We start from the raw sequence: 19,253 nt of genomic DNA on the forward strand, positions 1-19,253 counted from the left end.
GCGACCTGTGAGGCGACCTGGTCGCCTCACAGGTCGCCGCAGGTCGCCTCCCATAGGGAAGCTACGGACCCGTTCTAATAGGAGCGACACAAGTCGCTCTGACCTAGAAAAAGTGTCCGGAGCTTCTTTGGGGCGACCAGGAGGCGACCGCCATAGACTTCAATGTTATGAAGTCTGTGGCGGCCGCTCCGAGGTCGCGGCGCGCTACTCGCACCGCGATCTTGGAGGTCGCCCCTGAAAGTAGCGTCGCGCCAGTGTGAACCGGCGCTAAATGTATGGAGTTTTTTACAGTGTTTGTATGCAAAACAAACACAACTTTTTTTTACGCTGTGAGAAGCCCCCCTTCTCTCTCTTTTTTTTAATTGGTTGATTTACCACTGGAACTATCTGGTCACACCATTATAAGGAGAGGACCAGGCTACAATTGTCAGATAGCCTCCGGTTCCTGGGTGACCAAAAAGCGTGATTGACCTCTTTTGTTCTATAACAAATGGGTCAACATCATCTGGTGAGTGCAGTCCTTCATCTTAGCGCGTGGTGACGCAGCAGCATCAGGGGGTATTATTTTGGGGACATGGCATAGTTAATTTTTTTTACAGTTTATTGTATCAACTTTTTTTTACATTGTATAGACTTTCACTGTGGATTTAATTATTATTGGGGCTGAGCATTTTATATTTTAATTGACACTTATCACGAAAATATTTTTCAGAGCATTACTTATGGTGATATTTAGGCAAACGCTGTTTTAGCACATAATACATAGCATGCTACTCGTGGTTCATAAATATAGGTTTGGGACAATTTTTATACACAGAAACACTTTGGCGCGAGTGCTTGTATAATATTTGTTTCATTTACCTCTGTTATGTTGCTGTGTCTTAGACTTAAAGCCCAACTCCGAGCACAAATACCTACCATTCATGCAGGCTCTCTTTTAGTGTATTAAAAAGTTTGTTTGTGTCAGAATTTGTTTTTATCTTCCATATCGGATTGGGATTAGCCGGCTGACCCCTTTTAATGTAGAGGTAGGCTTACTACTCCCTTTCTCCTTGGGCTCCTCTTCTGTTAGGGGTTAAAGAATGCAACAGGAGAGATGGAAGACCCTGTTGTTTAGCTACCTACATCTATGTTCACTGTTTATTTCGATTTTCCACCTAAGGCCCTGTTCACACCTGAGCGTTTTTCAGCTCGTAAAACGCTCATCTCTGAAGTTCCCAAAACGCCCAACAAGCAAAATCTCTTTCATTTCAATGGCCCCTGTTCACATCTGAGCATTTTGTCTCCAAAAGCAAAATGCCTGAAGCTCAGAAAAGAACATGAGCTTCTTCTTTGGCAGATTACACGCGTTTTTGGTCAGATGTCAATGCCTGCCTCCAAACACCTACAAAAAAAAGCCTGAAAACAATATGCTCAGGTATGAATGGAGTCTGAAGTCTGTTTTCTACATGTTATTCAAGGTCAAATTCCCAGCCTTAATGTGCCATATACAGTGCCTTGAATAAGTATTCGTACCCCTTGAAGTTTTCCACATTTTGTCATGTTACAACCAAAAACGTAAATGTATTTTATTGGGATTTTATGTGATCAACCAACACAAAGTTGCACATAATTGTGAAGTGGAAGGAAAATGATAAATGGTTTTTCAAAAATGTTAACAATTAAATATCTGAAAAGTATGGTGTGCATTTGTATTCAGCCCTACTAAACTAAACTAAACTTGCCCCTAACTAAAATCTAGTGGAAGCAATTACCTTCAGAAGTCACCTAATCAGTAAATAGAGTCCACCTGTGTGTAGGTATTTGTGCTCGGAGTTGGGCTTTAAGTCTAAGATACAGCAACATAACAGAGGTAAATGAAACAAGTATTATACAAGCACTCGCGCCAATGTGTTTCTGTGTGAAGAAACTGTCCCAAACCTATATTTATGAACCACAAGTAGCACGCTATGGCGGTTGAATATAGTTACATAGTTACATAGTTAGTGAGGTTGAAAAAAGACCTCCGTCCATCCAGTTCAACCTATGATGTATGTGTGTGTTTGCTGTTAACCGTACATTGTATACCCCTGTATGTTGTGGTCTTTAAGGTGCCCATCTAATAGTTTTTTGAAGCTATCAATGCTCCCTGCTGATACGACTGCTTGTGGAAGAGAATTCCACATCCTTACCGCTCTTACAGTGAAGAATCCCTTACGCACTTTAAGGTTAAACCGCTTTTCCTCTAGTTTTAGTGAGAGGCCACGTGTCTTATTGTATCTCCTTTCTCTGAATAGTTTGTTCCTTATGCTAGGGTCGCCAGTACAGTATTTGTTCATTGATATCATATCCCCCCTCAATCGTCTCTTCTCCAGAGAGAATAAGTTCAGTGCTTGTAGTCTTTCCTCATAGCCGGTGCCCCCCATTCCCCTAATTATTTTTGTTGCCCTTCTCTGGACTCTTTCCAGTTCCAGCACATCCTTCCTGAGGACTGGTGCCCAGAACTGGACAGCATACTCCAGATGTGGGCGGACCAGAGTCTTGTAGAGCTGGAAAATAATCCCTTTATTTATGGAGTGAATCCCCTTTTTTATGCATCCCAGTATTCTGTTGCCTTTGCTTGCAGCGGCTTGGCATTGCATGCCACTGCCAAGCCTGTTGTCTACCAGTACCCACAGGTCCTTTTCCATCCTAGACTCACCCAGAGGTTCCCCCCTAGTGAGTAGCTTGCTTTCTGGTTTCTGGCCCCCAAGTGCATTACTTTACATTTTTCAACATTAAACCTCATCTGCCATGTAGTTGCCCACCCCGTTATTTTGTTCTGGTCCCTTGTAAGGTTTCCACATCCTGCATAGAAGATATTGGCATGCCTAGTTTAGTATCATCTGCAAATACTGAGATTGTACTAGATATCCCCTCCTCTAGATCATTTATGAATAAATTAAACAGGATTGGTCCCAGGACAGAACCCTGGGGGACCCCACTTTCCACACCTGCCCAATCCGAGTACTCCCCATTAATCACCACCCTCTGGACTCTCCCCTGGAGCCAGTTCTCTATCCAGGTACTCACCTTATGGTCCATACCTACCTGCCTTAGTTTGTACAGTAAGTGTTTGTGGGTAACGGTGTCAAAGGCCTTTGCAAAGTCCAGATACACCTCATCCACAGGCTTTCCTTTATCTAGGTGGCAGCTCACTTCATCGTAGACGGTTAATAGATTGGTTTGGCAAGAACGATTTTTCATGAATCCATGCTGATTACTACTAATAATACCATTTTCATTACTAAAGTCTTGTATGTGGTCCCTTAACATCCCCTTTAAAATCTTGCAGACTACAGATGTTAGGCTGACCGGCCTATAGTTACCCAGGATACATCTCGGCCCCTTTTTAAATATTGGTACCACGTTGGCTTTTTTCCAATCAGCTGCCACCATACCCGTCTGTAAACTATCCTTAAAGATCAAGAATAATGGTCTGGCAATCACCTGGCTGAGCTCTTTAAGAACCCTCGGGTGCAAGCCATCCGGTCCCGGTGATTTATTTATGTTAAGTTTCTCTAATTTAGTTCTAAGTCTATCTTCTGTTAGCCATGCCGGCACTTCCTGAGGTGTGTTGTTTAGTTTGGCCTTACAAACTGGGTTCATGTAGCCCCCCGATTCTTTTGTGAAGACTGAAGAGAAGAAATTATTTAACACTTCCGCCTTTTCTCTGTCCTCAGTGGCCATATTTCCTTTGTCATTTTTTATGGGGCCAATGTGTTCTGGCCTCTCTTTCTTACTGTTTATATACTTAAAGAATTTCTTGGGGTTCTTTTTACTCTCCTCCGCTATACAGTGGGTACGGAAAGTATTCAGACCCCCTTAAATTTTTCACTCTGTTATATTGCAGCCATTTGCTAAAATCATTTAAGTTCATTCTTCTTCCTCATGAATGTACACACAGCACCCCATACTGACAGAAAAACACAGAATTGTTGACATTGTTGCAGTTTTATTAAAAAAGAAAAACTGAAATATCACATGGTCCTAAGTATTCAGACCCTTTGCTCAGTATTTAGTAGAAGCCCCCTTTTGATCTAATACAGCCAGGAGTCTTTTTTGGGAAAGATGCAACAAGTCTTTCACACCTGGATTTGGGGATCCTCAGCCATTCCTCCTTGCAGATCCTCTTCAGTTCTGTCAGGTTGGATGGTAAACGTTGGTGGACAGCCATTTTTAGGTCTCTCCAGAGATGCTCAATTGGGTTTAAGTCAGGGCTCTGGCTGGGCCATTCAAGAACAGTCACGGAGTTGTTGTGAAGCCACTCCTTCGTTATTTTAGCTGTGTGCTTAGGGTCATTGTCTTGTTGGAAGGTAAACCTTCGGCCCAGTCTGAGGTCCAGAGCACTCTGGAGAAGGTTTTTGTCCAGGATATCCCTGTATTTGGCCGCATTCATCTTTCCCTCGATTGCAACCAGTCGTCCTGTCCCTGCAGCTGTAAAACACCCCCACAGCATGATGCTGCCACCACCATGCTTCACTGTTGGGACTGTATTGGACAAGTGATGAGCAGTGCCTGGTTTTCTCCACACATACCGCTTAGAATTAAGGCCAAAAAGTTCTATTTTGGTCTCATCAGACCAGAGAATCTTATTTCTCACCATCTTGGAGTCCTTCAGGTGTTTTTTTAGCAAGCTCCATGCGGGCTTTCATGTGTCTTACACTGAGGAGAGGCTTCCGTCGGGCCACTCTGCCATAAAGCCCCGACTGGTGGAGGGCTGCAGTGATGGTTGACTTTCTACAACTTTCTCCCATCTCCTGACTGCATCTCTGGAGCTCAGCCACAGTGATCTTTGGGTTCTTCTTTACCTCTCTCACCAAGGCTCTTCTCTCCCGATAGCTCAGTTTGGCCGGACGGCCAGCTCTAGGAAGGGTTCTGGTCGTCCCAAACGTCTTCTTCCATTTGAGGATTATGGAGGCCACTGTGCTCTTAGGAACCTTAGGTGCAGCAGAAATCTTTTTGTAAGCTTGGCCAGATCTGTGCCTTGCCACAATTCTGTCTCTGAGCTCTTCAGGCAGTTCCTTTTGACCTCATGATTCTCATTTGCTCTGACATGCATTGTGATCTGGAAGGTCTTATATAGACAGGTGTGTGGCTTTCCTAATCAAGTCCAATCAGTATAATCAAACACAGCTGGACTCCAATGAAGGTGTAGAACCATCTCAAGGATGATCAGAAGAAATGGAAAGCACCTGAGTTAAATATGAGTGTCACAGCAAAGGGTCTGAATACTTAGGACCATGTGATATTTCAGTTTTTCTTTTTTAATAAATCTGTAACAATGTCAACAATTCTGTGTTTTTCTGTCAGTATGGGGTGCTATGTGTACATTCATGAGGAAGAAGAATGAACCTAAATGATTTTAGCAAATGGCTGCAATATAACAAAGAGTGAAAAATGTAAGGGGGTCTGAATACTTTCAGTACCCACTGTATGTCTCTCGTGTTCTATTTTAGCCGCCCTGATTTCGTCTTTACATTTCTTATTGCACTCTTTGTAATGCTTAAATGCTGCCAATGACCCCTCAGTCTTGTATTTTTTGAAGGCCTTCTCTTTAGCACTAATATGCATTTTTATGTTGGAGTTTAGCCACCCAGGGTTTAGTTTTGCTCTTTTAATTTTATTTCCCTTTGGAATCCACTGGCCAATCCCCTTAAGTATGCCCTTGAAGCACTCCCATTTTTCCTCCGTGTTCTTTGTTCCCAGGGTTCTATCCCATTTGATGTTTTCTAGCAGCGAGTGCAGTTTTGGGAAATTGGCTCTTTTGAAATTCAGTGTCCTTATATTACCCTTGTGTTTCCTATTACTGTAATTAATACTGAAACTTGTTGACCTATGGTCACTGTTTCCTAAGTTGCCCCGTATTTCTATATCCGTGAGCAGGTCTGTATTGTTGGTAATCAGTAGGTCAAGTACCGCATTGTTTCTTGTCGGTGCATTCACCATCTGACCCATGAAATTGTCCTGCAAAACATTTAGGAACTGCCGAGCCTTCGCTGAGTGTGCGGTTCCTTCTGCACAGTCTATATCTGGATAATTAAAGTCCTCCATCCTTGCTGCCAATCCTATCTGTAAAATGAGGTCCGCCTCCCCCTCCTCCCTCTGGTTGGGGGGCCTATAGCATACGCCCAATATTACCTTCCCCACCGTGCCTTCCCTTTGAAGCTCTACCCATAGGGATTCTGCCTTCGTCCATAGCTCCATTATTAATATCATCCCTCATATTTATCTGTATACTGTTCTTAATATACAGACATGCCCCTCCCCCTTTTTACCTTATCTATCTCTGCGATAAAGGGAATACCCCTGAATGGTCGCCATCCAGTCATGAGAGCTGTCAAATACTTTTTCAAGTCACTGTATGATCTAGATCTCTTTTCTTTTCCTTGTATTGTCCTCAGTATGGCCTTCCCTGGTTGTTAGGGGATGTGAAGCTGCAACATAATGTACCTAACCTGTATTCCTGGATTCGTACCTAGAATCTCTCATGTGATTTTTGCGTTTATTCAATAAAACGTTTTATGTATAAAAAAGAAAGAAAAAAAATTTGCACAGTTCCTGCTATACTTCCAACCTGCTGCCAATGTAAGTGCTACAGTTCTAATGGACCCCGGGGCTGCAGTTGTATCTCTGTCCCTCTCTCTTCCTGGCCATTCACGAAGCAAATAGCCTCAGGCTTTGTTTTGTGATTGGCCAGTTGGAGAGGAGGACAGAGACATGATGGCAGCACCGGGGTCCATGAGACCAGCATTTGCATCCATAGGTAGAGCAGAAGCTATAAGAATCCTGACATGTAAACCAATTAAAGAGGGTCTTCACCCTAGAAAATAAAAATGAATAGCAGCTACAGATAAAAGGACACCTACCTCTCCAGGGATCCATCTCTGTCCTTACTCGGGCTAGTTCTTCACCGATCTGCAGGTCCCCGGCGCCAGCATTTTTACTGTGGGAAGTTGGTTATGACTCCTTGTGGCTTCACAGCTCCATATTAAAGTTTTGAAATGGAAGTGCTGGCTAAGAGCAGGCACCACTGTATACCTACTGTCACCTATATCACCCATCAAAGCTTCTTGGTTTCTCTTTGTTCCTGGGGCCTTACATTGTATAATCGTGGAACCCTGCCAACTGCCATTCAAATGGCTTGTAAAGGCACTTACACTGTACAGGGAATGACATGAAATGGAGCTTAGTGTTAAACTTGGGGAAAGGCTGACCTACATAACAAAGTGAATCTATATCTAAGAGGGGAACAGAAGCTTTTCTGAATAATAACGATGTCTGTTCCTAGGCAGGGCAATTTTATTTTTAAAGTGTTACTAAACCCAGGACCATGCGTTCACTATATCTGGTCACCCACAGTACACAGAACATGGAAATGCAGTCATTTTACTAAATCTAAACTGCTAAATACCTTTTCTCATCGGCAGTTATAGCAGTCTTGGACTTCTATCGGTGTCCAGTCAAGAAGTGGTTAAAGCTTGTAGGAGGAGTTTTCATTCTCCCCTGACTGTCCTATGAGGCTGCAGGACCCCTGACCCTCTAGACAGTACTGATTGGCTCCACATTGAGCACATGCACCCTCCAAAAAATAAATAAATAAACTCTCTAGTAATACACACCAAATTGAGCATGTGCAGAGTGCCTCCAAGGCTCTTTTCTATCAGGAGATGGTTTGGGGTCTGTGAAAGAAGGGGGGAATCAGAGAAGGCAGGATCAAACAGCCTTTTTACACAATACAAAGGATTAGCCCCTTAGATTCCACAGTTAGTATAACAAACATGCTTTACTGCATATACAGACTGATTTTACTGTTGTGCGTTTAGTAGCAATTTAAAGCGTAACTCCACTTTTGTTGAGAAAAAAACATTCCCCTCTGTTAAAATCCTTGTAATGTACAGAGATCACCCAAACTTTGTTGCCGATTTCTACCTTTTGTTATTCTGAAGAAATCATTGTTTGTTCCTCTGTGCTGAGTGGGTCTAATGGGAGTGGTTTCATAATTATCTATCAGCTGTGGCAGCTGCAGGGCTCTAATGAGGAAATCTGCTGGGCCTGCATCCCTTTAGACGTGTTCCTATTGGGAGTATCTCACCAAAAATGAAATTTTTGTTGCAGCGGATGCCAGAAATCTAACTTGTATCTTAGTGTAGACTTCTGGGAAAATTGGTGAGCCAATCACACAAGCAGGAAATGATGTTTCTGGGGTGTGGTCAGTATACATTCTGTGTACAGAACAGCTCCAGGTAGCCATATTGCATTGCATTTTCAGAAAATTACAACAGCTGCAGATTAAGAAGGAAAGGTAATTTTTAATAACATTCAATTACAATATGATTTGTGTCGCAATTGTATACTCTTTATTTATTGTTTGTTCTTTATTTGCTGAATTTTTTCCCCACAAAAGTGGAGTTACCCTTTTAAGTTTTAAAAAATGAATACGGTTCAATGTAAGTGAATACTTATAAATATGTTTTTACCTTGCAGAATCCTGTTAAAAGCATTCCAGATTCACATGAAATTACACTGCAGCATGGCACAAAAACTGTAAGTACAATCAATTGTACATTTACAAAAAACGAAATACTCAATTTATGCTAAATATGAATTCAAAATGTTCTATGTGCAGTCAGTTGTAATTTGCCTTTATACATTTACATCCTTTCCTGCATGCCAGCTGACATAGGGACATACTGCAGCAGTAAGGCAAAAAGCTAAGTGCAAAAGTGAAAGTTTTTCAGTCTTTGGCCTAATCATGTTGAGATTCGACCAATGTTTAACCACTTGCCGACCGCGTATGTTATATTTACTGCGGCAGGCTGGCCAAACGACGTAGGTCTATGTTGCTCGCCTGGGAGGAGCTAGGGGGCTAGCTCGTGCCGCTGGCAGCGCACTCCCGCCCCTGATCGTCAGTAGGGAAGCTGATGCGTGTTTCAGGCGGCTCCAATTGCCGCCTGACACCCGTGATCGTTCCCCACTGAGAGAGAAGGACGGTCGGCTGTTATAAACACAGCCAACCATCCTTCTCCCTGAAATGATCACAGAGATCATTTGATCCTTCTATATAGGATCACATGTCTCTGTGGTCATCTCAGAAGCCACGCCCCCCCATAGTTAGAAACACTCCCCTAGGGTCACATTTAACCCCTTGATCACCCACAATGTTAACCTTTTCCCTGCCAGTGTCATTATTACAGTAACAGTGCATATTTTTAGCGCTGATTACTGTAGTAATGTCACTGGTACCCCCAAAAGTGTCAAAAATGTCAGTTAGGGGTCCAATCTGTCCTCCTCAATGTCGCAGTTCTGCTAAAAATCGCAGACCGCCGCCATTACTAGTAAAAAAAAAACAATAAAAATGACATAAATCTTTCCCGCAGTTAGTAGACGCAATAACTTTTGCACAAACCAATCAAAATACGCTTATTGACTTTTTCTTTTTACCAAAAATATGTAGCAGAATACAAATTGGCCCTAAATGATGAAAAAGCTAGATTTTTTAATTTTTTTTTATTGGTTCTAGCAGAAAGTAAAAAATATTGTTTTTGTCGCTCTTTTTTTGGTTTATAGCACACAAAATTGGCCTAGAATGTTAAATTTTGATTTTTATATATATATATATATATATATACTTATATATATATATATATATATATATATATATATATATATATATATATATATATATATATAATATATTTTTTTTTGGGAATGTTGTATAGCAGAATGTGAAAAATATTGTTTTTTTTTTTTTCAAAATTGTAGCTCTTTCTTTGTTTATAACGCAAAAGATAATAATCGCACAGGTAATCAAATACCACCAAAAGAAATCTCTATTTGTGGAAAAAAAAATAAAGGACATAAATTATGTTTGGGTACAGCATCGCACGACCGCGCAATTGTCCGTTAAAGTAACGCAGTGCCGCATCGAAAAATAGGGCCTGTTCATTAACCACTTGCCGACTGCGCACAGTATATTTACTGCGGCAGTCGGCCCCGGCCAGGCAGAGTGACGTAGGTCTACGTCGCTCGCCTGTCACTCCTTCTAGAGCCAATAGCGGGCGGGCGCGCGCCCGCTGAGGCGCGCGCCCGCCTCGGCTCGTTCACGGAGGAGTGCGGGAGTGTGACTAGCGGACCCGATGTCCGCCGGTCACACTACGATCGCCGGTACAGCGGGAGAAAGACAGAGCGGCTTATGTAAACAAGCCGCCTGTCAGTTCTCCCTGTGTAAAAGTGAAGATCAGACAGTTCTACTATGTAGAACTGTTGACCTTTGTTTTTACACTAGTAGACCTGTCCCTGCACAGTTAGAATCACGCCCCTAGGACACACTTAACCCCTCCCTGTCCAATACTGTTAACCCCTTCCCTGCCAGTGTCATTTTTGCAGTAACAGTGCATATATATAGCACTGATTACTGCAGTAATGTCACTGGTACCCCCAAAAGTGTCAAAAATGTCAGTCAAGGGTCCGATCTGTCCGCCGCAATGTCGCAGTACCGCAAAAAAAATCGCAGATCGCCGCCATTACTCGTTAAAAAAAAAAACACCAAAAATGACAAAAATCTTTCCCTTTGTTAGTAAACGCGATAACTTTTGCGCAAACCAATCAAAATACGCTTTTTGCAATTTTTTTTTACCAAACATAGGTAGCGTAAAACAAATTGGCCGAAAATGTTAAAAAATTTTGATTTTACATTTTTTTTTGGGGGGGAATTTCATATAAAAAAAAAAGTGAAAAATCTTGTTGTTTTTGCAAAAATTACGCTCTTTTTTTGTTTATAGCGTGTGATCAAAAAATCGCACAGGTGATCAAATACCACCAAAAGAAAGCTCTGTTTGTGGGAAAAAAAGGACGTGAAATTCGTTTAGGTACAGCGTCGCACGACCGCGCAATTGTCCGTTAAAGTCACGCAGTAAAAAATCGCAAAAAACCCCCTGGTCTTTTAGCAGGAAAATCCTCCGGTGGTAAAGTGGTTAAGTGGGCAAATCCTTCCGGTCTTAAAGTGGTTACTGGAAATTTCTGCCTTGGTTTTGAACGATGTTCAGACAACACACAGAGTTCAAGCATGTTTGAGGAGCAGTGATCTCAGATAAATAATTGTAGATTCAGAGAATAAGTTCTTACTCTTCAGCATGAAAAGTTTGAGGACACTTACAGAGGCAAAGACTTGCTGCACATACATTTTATGTGTAAGTCATTGAAAGGGTGGTATAATCTTTTATGTCTTGTGGAGTTCTACATTAAAGTGACCCTATCTCTAAACTAAACTTATCCTAGGGAAGCTACATCTGGAAAAAGAATACATACATGCTTCTGCTTCCACTACGCAATGGGACGCGGATCTGTTCATTAAAAACTTTCCTCCTGATGTCTGATGCGAAATGTGGCATTCTTCTGGCTCCCACAAGATTCTCACTGGTTCCACCTGTTAATTTTCATGTCAGGCCCGTGTCCTGCCGCCATATTAGGAGAAGCAAGTGTGGTACACTTTTACATGTATAGCTTTGGTGGGAAGGTGTAGTACAGCAACAGAGTCACTTCCACGCTGACCCATACTGTAGCATTAGGTTCCCTCTAATTAGAACACAAAACGATTTCTCCCAAGGGTGTTAATGCAGCAAAAATATCAAACTATTGCACAAAAAATGTAGGATAAATATTTATTTATTGGTAGAAATATTCAAATTCTAATTCCAAAAGGGACACACTAATTTAAAATCTAAGTTCTGATCTTTTTACCCCAAATACAATTACAAAGAATGATGTCCTTAAAATATAGCAGGTAATATACGATGTATGTGGGAATTTCCAATTCAAATTTACTGCTCAGAAGACTCCCAACGCGTTTCAATTACACTAATCAAGATCTTACTCCGAGGCATTAGGACATCTAAATTAGGAGCATATAATGTTATAACATTTACATGATTACAACATAAAACATAAAACATTTTCCTTTTTACTTGTTCTTCATTTAATACCTTTGAAATGGGGAAGCTGAACAGTAACCAGAGCAGGTTAGATATAAAATTTGGGACTGTTTCTTGGCTTTCATGAAGGTGGCGGAATGACCCATTCGCGGCCCACGAGGGACCACGCCTGAACGTGCCGAGGGAGTACAGTGGGCAGGACACATCTATAATAAATCAGGAATAGTTATCCATATGTACATCTGGGGAACAGTATATATAATATGTTCTTAATCAGTTTGGGCTTACCGAGCCTAAGATGATGTATCACCAGAGAGTCTGGTAAGGAAACAAAGGGTACATGTATGGAGCTGGTATCATGTTGGCAAGATATACATATGTAAAAGAAAAGTCTAAGGGTATAATTAATTATTACGGTGCTTCCAATTTAAAAGCATCTAAAGAATCATGGTAAATCTCATTGCAAATGGCTTTACCTGAATGTGATATGAAGTTTGCAGCAGATGTCCCACAGTAAAAATAACAGTATTGGGAATCCCAAACTGCAGATATTAGAGACTGCTTTCAGAAACAATTTTAATATTAATTATTGCTTTTTGAAAGCATTCCCTAATATCTGCAGTTTGGGGTTCCCAATACTGTTTTTTTTTCTTGTGGGACATCTGCTACTGCCCTGATTTTTTTAAATTGGATTATATTGTGTGTTTTTATTTTTTTATCTACACATGTTCGAGCTGAATACAAGTAGCTTTATCAGGGTGTTTTTAAAGTGCATGTCTGGACGATGTATATAAAAAAAAAGGTTCAATACTTGGAAATTTCCCTATGCACCTTAAAAGGCATAAAACCAGTGAAATAGCCATTGATCTGCATGAAAACAGTGCAATTCTACACGTTTTGGGCAGAAAGTTTGTTTTTTTTCTTTTTTATATTAAAGATGGGGACAAAAAAATACAGCAGAAGTTGCATAATACAGATAGGATATGCATATATCACAGCTCTACAGTTGTATGCTATAATAGAAAACAGATAGGATATGCACATATCCCAGCTCTACAGTTGTATGCTATAATAGAAAACAGAACAACAGTACCAGTCCCAATGGGTGTATACAGAAGAAGATGTCAATCAGTGTCTAAAGTCCTTGTACAGTGCTGCACGAATAGGAAAAAGTAAGCTAGAAATAGTTCCTGACATATCTGAAAGATGTACTTCACATATCGAAGGAATATGTAAATGAGTATACCACTGTCAAACACCGTATACAAGATCAACTTAGTATGAGGACCAGTTTTTCCATTTACGTTCGTAAATTGACATGGTATCTATGATGGTGTGATCATTTAATTCCATGGGTTTTATAGCCTCCAATCTTTGTAAAATTTGAGACTAGGAAACAGTGAGAGAATACCAGTTGAGAGCTATTGCTCATTTAAAAGCACTAAAAAGGGTATGAATGAACCAATCTCTGGCATGGGGGTGGTTCTGTACATCTGGTTATGAAACAGAACCACGTAGGAAGGTAAGGGTAAAGTGGGGTACACGCTATAAGAAAATGGGGCGAACGATTTCCTCATTGTTTCACAGCAAATCGGAACCGATGAATGAATTTTCTTACGAAAATTCCCATACGACAAAGGCTTTTTTTGTGTTTTATTGTTTCTGATCATGCGCAGTCTTTCTTTTCTGATTTTTTTCTTGTACAAAAATTGTACGAAAACGCTACACATTAAACGAAAATCGTTAGTTTTTTCCCCTACGAGATAAATTTTGGAGTTTGTTTCTTCGAGAATTTTTGTGTAAAAATTCTGAATCGTCTGTAGAAAGGTCTGTACACACTATATGAAAATCGTACGAAAACTCTTTGGACGAAAATGTTCGCCCAATTTTCTTATAGTGTGTACGAGACTTTAGTTGTACTCCAGTGATTGGAGCTGTTTTAGGGGTGGCCTGTTGCCAGAGGGACTTTAGAGCTTTAAAGCTTTAAAAGGTGTGGAGAAGCATACCCCTATCAGAGCAGCTCATAAAACAGGTCTCCAGAAAAAATAGTGTTTTGGGTAGAATCTTGCCATATGTGTTATATGTTGATGAAGAGCATTGGCCATACCCAAGATCTGATGAAACCGAAATAAGTCTAATATGAATCTGTGTAAAAATAAATTATTGATAAAAGATTGGCTACTATTTTACAGATTTGGCTCAGTCCTTTAATCTGGGATTTTAAACAGCTCATACCTTTACAGCATTTACATTCTCTTGCTGGAGCACGTCATGGGTCATGAAAATTCTGCAAATTAGAGTATCAAAATTACCTCTTAAATCTTGTTCTTGAAAACTTTGACCCTTACAAGAGACCTTTTTGAAAGTGTCCAGTAGAGTAAACCTGAACAGGGCCCTGTGATTAATATGCCTGCTCTCAGTGACAGATAAAAGGAGGTGACACACAGAGGGCTCTGTTCATGATCCACAGGAGGAAAGTCTTGCTGTTCCCCTGTGTATTGAGGATTTACTTACAAAAGCACATGGTAGTTATGTGTCGGGGAAGGCAAGCTTCCATGTGTTGATACAACAAAGGAGACTTCTCAGCTCCTCAGTGACAGGACAGCTGGTGGCCAGGGTTAACTTGAGCAAACAGATATTGCTGTAAAGGGCCACGTTAATAGCTGATGATCAGCCTTTCAACATCCAACTGTAGGTGTTCATAAAAAGATGATTTACAGCAGTTTGTGTATATGGCAGCATGATCGGTGACAGCAGTTTAGCTGAAGATATAGGACCTTGTAAAATATTTTGGACCAGATCTCAAAAGAAATCTGCGCTGATAGAAACCTAGACGCTGCTGTTATTCGCTTCTGTTTGTGAAGATGGTAGTTGGCTGGCTGTTATGCTAATCCAATTCACTTTGAACATGTAGATCAGTGGTCCTCAACTCCGGTCCTCAGGGCCCACTAACAGGCCAGATTTTAAGTATTACCTTGGGGAGATGCAGACTAGAGTACTGCAATCACTGAGCAGCAAATGATATCACCTGGGATGTATTTCAGTTATCTTGCAAATCTGGCCTGTTAGTGGGCCCTGTAGACCACTGATGTAGATGACCTTTAACAAGAATGCAGATCAGGAGTTTTTTTCATTTGCTGCATGCTTGGTCCAGGTCAGTGGCTTGTGTTGAGGTGAGAAGAGTATCACTGATGTTCTGAAACTAATATTTTTGAAAGGAGCTCAGCAAAATTTGCCTCGAGTTTTTCTCAGTCTAGTTTCCTTTTGGCATATTGGGTAGTGGGGAGAATGTAGGTATGTCTTTAGGTATTTTCAGGCCTTAGCTGGCAGTTTGCAGACCAAAACTTTTTCCTTGTTTTTCAAAGCCCGCAGTTCGGTGCACAAAAAACCTAAACACCAAGTGAACCAAAAAAGTGCTTATGAACACACAGAAAAAAAGTGTACAGGGTGTGTCGCTGGCCCTCTCTCGAAGATGGAGGACCTCCCTGACCCCTTGGGTGCAAGATTGCTTATGGGGGCAAGGTAAGGTGCTCCACCCAGTCGAGAAGAATGGAAAACCTCTTTCCTCACAACCAGATGAAGTCAACCACTGAATACTAGGTAAGGGACTGTCTTGAAGAGGCAACGGGGGAAGGAACCTAAGGGCCTCATATATCCTCCCCCTAGACTTCAGGGCAGGCCTTAAGACCCACACCCTACCATCTGGGCGAGTGGAAAGCTCACAAAGTGAAGTGAAAAGAGAAAAAAAGTGGTGCTGTACAATGCCTAGGCCTTGTGACCTGGTAACGAAAATTGCCTCTGTCTTGGCCAAAAGGCCTAGCCCATTAGGCAAAGTGCAGGAAAAAAAAAATGTGGTGTCATGGCCAAATTTGCTTTTCACACAGACCAAACCCATATGGTTATTCTGTCACTCCTGGGTTGCCAGACCCAGGAGGCCCTCGACACTGTGGACTCTCTGCCTTCCCGGCCCTTAGTTACATCAGATGACCCTGCTCAGATCAGAAAGCACTGGGCCCCTTGGAATCCTCCACACCAGGAAAATACTCCTAACCCCCACCCTACCCAATGGGCATTTAACTTTGGTTTATTTTCTATGAGGAAAATCCCTCAGGGCCCCCCATCATACCAGAAGGGATACTATACAATCTGCCATTCCAGTCAAAAGGGCAAAATAACAGTGGAGCACACCCACTGGACACTGATGAGAAAACATACTACACTTGATCTTAGCCAAAAGATCTCGAAGCAAAATCCAAGGCAAAGCAGCAGATTCAATTTATTTCCTCAGCAGCAAATGCCCAGCTTTTCTTCACTCTGCTACTCCTTGAAGCTTCTGGGGGTGCAGAAAATTGCCTGCTATGTCCAGGTATTGCAGGGAATGTTTTAAGAGTGAAATAATTGCACTTTCTTGCCATGAAAAAAAATCAAGGCCAATGGCTTCCGCTGCTGTCTCAGCCAATTAGGAGGGAAAGTACCCAAAGAGCTGAGGCTCCCATGCACATTGCTGGAGAAAGATCAGGCTCGGGTAAGTATTAGGGGGGGGGGGGCTGCATGCAAGAGAAGGTTACTTACCTTCATGCATAGAATGCATGAAGATAAAAAAAAAACTTGAGCCCTTAGAACCACTTTAACCATTTGCTGACTGCCGCACGACTATTTACTGCGGCAGTCAGCCCCTACTGGGCAAAGCGACGTAGGGCTACGTCGCTTGCCCACGAGCCTCTAGTGCACTACTTTTGGCGTGATGCAATGGAATTTGAGTCCTGAACTGCAAGTGTGCTGTGTACCCTGTGCGATTCATAGAGTGATCCTGGTGCTAACGCGTTTAGAATTTCCATTTCTTACGGATTGTGCAAAGAGGACATGGCAAAGATGACATGGCCTCTAGCTACCAGCTGTATTGTGGGTGTTTGACATCATTCAGGACTGCACACACTCTGCTTTCACTCATACAGACCTGAATGGTGAGTTAGGAGGGTCAGAGGGAATCAAAGTGTGCTCCTGTAATAAGCAAATGTGGCTGCCCCTATGTACGTACATACAGTAGTTACACGCTATGAGTAGAAGAAGGTTTTTAAAACAGTGACACACTGTAAAAACACCATTTACATTTCTTCTGTTACTATAAGGTCCCTTTCACACAGCCGGTTTGTTGCAGCGTCTGGATTCCTGCGGCAAGAATCTGCGGATTGTTGCTGCAGGAATGAGCGGGTTATGCGATTAGCATCAGCCTTTTAGCCCATTTAAAGTAATAGAGTGTAATACCGCTTGAACTGCTCAAAGCTAAAGTGACCTGGATCATGATAAATGAACGGATGGTGGCGCTACTTAACGATAAAATGCGTTTGTTCGATAAGACCTGGGACCCTTGGCTCAGATATCTGGCCTGCCCCCTCTTGAGAGGGGAGTGCCGTTGTCCCCCTCGGGAGCTTAGAGTTGTGAAAAAGCCCCTGATTGGGACGGATGGACCTGGATGCAGACCCCTTTTTACCCGCCGCTACTAATCTCTTCTCTTCCTTCTTTCTTTGCTACTGCCTTTGCCCTTGAGGGCTACCTGGCCTCTTTCTCTCTTCTCTTTTTCTTTTCTTTTCTCTCCCCTTCTCTTTCTTTCTTTTATTTTTTATCCCCATTTTATAACTTTTACTCCTTCCAGTGCACTGCCGGAGGGCAAATGCCTCCCCCAGCTCGGAGTGTGATGTGGTATTGGGGGCCGCCTCCCTCCTGGGGCGCAGTGTGTTGCCGTAAGGGGCGCTGGGGGGGGGGGGGCGGGGCCCGGGCCCGCCGACCACCCATGTGGCTGATTGGAGGTTCTATTCCTGCCTTGACTTGAGTCACCATTCCATGGCTTACTTTGTTTACTTGGTACAGTAAAACCTTGGTTTGAGAGTAACTTGGTTTGAGAGCGCTTTGCAAGACAAGCAAATTTTTTAAATAAATTTTGACTTGATATACAGGCGATGTCTTGATATACAAGTAGCGTCATGTATAAAAAAGGAGAGGAGCCTCTAAAGTGTAGCAATATGGTTACATTTAATGAAGGTTCAATATTTAGCAACTCACATGGTTGATGATTAAAAACAGGCACATCTAAGTATGCAGGCATCCGGGGTAAAGCTGTCCACATAGACCATCTTCTGCACTACCATCTTCATCATCCCTTCACCGCTGCACTCCACGAGTGATTCAAAGCCTCACTTTCAGATCACTCTACTGCAGGCTATTCTTCCCGGTCACGATTGCAGACTGACAGTGGTGAGAGCCAGTGGTTCTATGTGAACAGCTTTACCCCGGAAGCCTGCATACTTAGATGTGCCTATTTTAATCATCAACCATGTGAGTTGCTAAATGTTGAACCTTCATTAAATGTAACCATATTGCTACACTTAGATGCGCCTCTCATCTCTCTTATATTCTGTAGCTCTGCTAGATTTTGCTTCTAATCCCCTCGGAAAGTCTGCATATTGTGGATGGACATTTTATGGTTACACAACCATAAAATTCACATTGCTATAATCTTTTATATGGACTATAAACTGAAGGACTTGTGGAACAAATCATCTGAGTTTCCATTATTTCTTATGGGGAAATTTACTTTGATATAAGAGTGCTTTGGATTACAAGCGTGTTTCCAGAACAAATTATGCTCGCAATCCAAGGTTTTACTGTATTTCTTATTCCTGCGATATTTATATTTGTACTTCTCTAATTCAGGTTTTGAAGCTGTTCTGTTATTTCTGTCATGTATGACTGAGCCTTATGGGCACACTTTGCACTGTTGTAAGTTTTTTGTTTATTTTTTCGTAAAACCTTAATAAAAATAAGGGAAATTAAAGTATTATATGCGTTCAGCAGTGGCTGCTATCAGCACTCTAACTGCACACAGCGATTAGCTGCAATTTTGGGACAAATGTCCGAGCCTGGACGCAGTCCGCTTTAGATAATGGATTTCCTAACTTTGCAGCTTCTGCATTGGAGTTGGAACATTTATATGATGTGTGAAAGGACACAGCCACCTCAAAAACTTGGGAGGTTCAAGTTCTCTCATGGGGGGAAAAAAAATATCCATGTGAGTTTTGCCAGTGCTTCACTCCTAAAATGGGAAAAGTGCAGGACCTACAATGGCGCATAAATTGGCACTGCGTCTGAATAATATATGTTGAAGCAGAAAACTGTATATTTCATTTGAAATTAATGATAAAGTAAATTTTCAGTATTTCACATTGAGGCATTAATAGTAACATTATTTATGTGATTCCAGTGGATAATGAATTAAAATAGATTTGTACGCTTGTTCAGATCATG

General features: G+C 41.8%; 1 protein-coding gene across 1 annotated transcript in view; it reads left to right on the forward strand.

The window, feature by feature from the left end:
• The window catches only part of WDR70 (WD repeat domain 70), a 463,052-nt gene that overhangs the window by 61,045 nt on the left and 382,754 nt on the right, over positions 1-19,253 (forward strand). The window contains exon 6 of the mRNA XM_082255751.1: positions 8,506-8,565. Coding sequence (XP_082111877.1) covers positions 8,506-8,565 — 60 coding nt within the window. The remainder of the gene's footprint in view (positions 1-8,505; positions 8,566-19,253) is intronic.

Source organism: Pelophylax lessonae (genome assembly GCF_965119305.1).
Source record: "Pelophylax lessonae genome assembly, chromosome: 1".
Taxonomy (NCBI): Eukaryota; Metazoa; Chordata; class Amphibia; order Anura; family Ranidae; genus Pelophylax; species Pelophylax lessonae.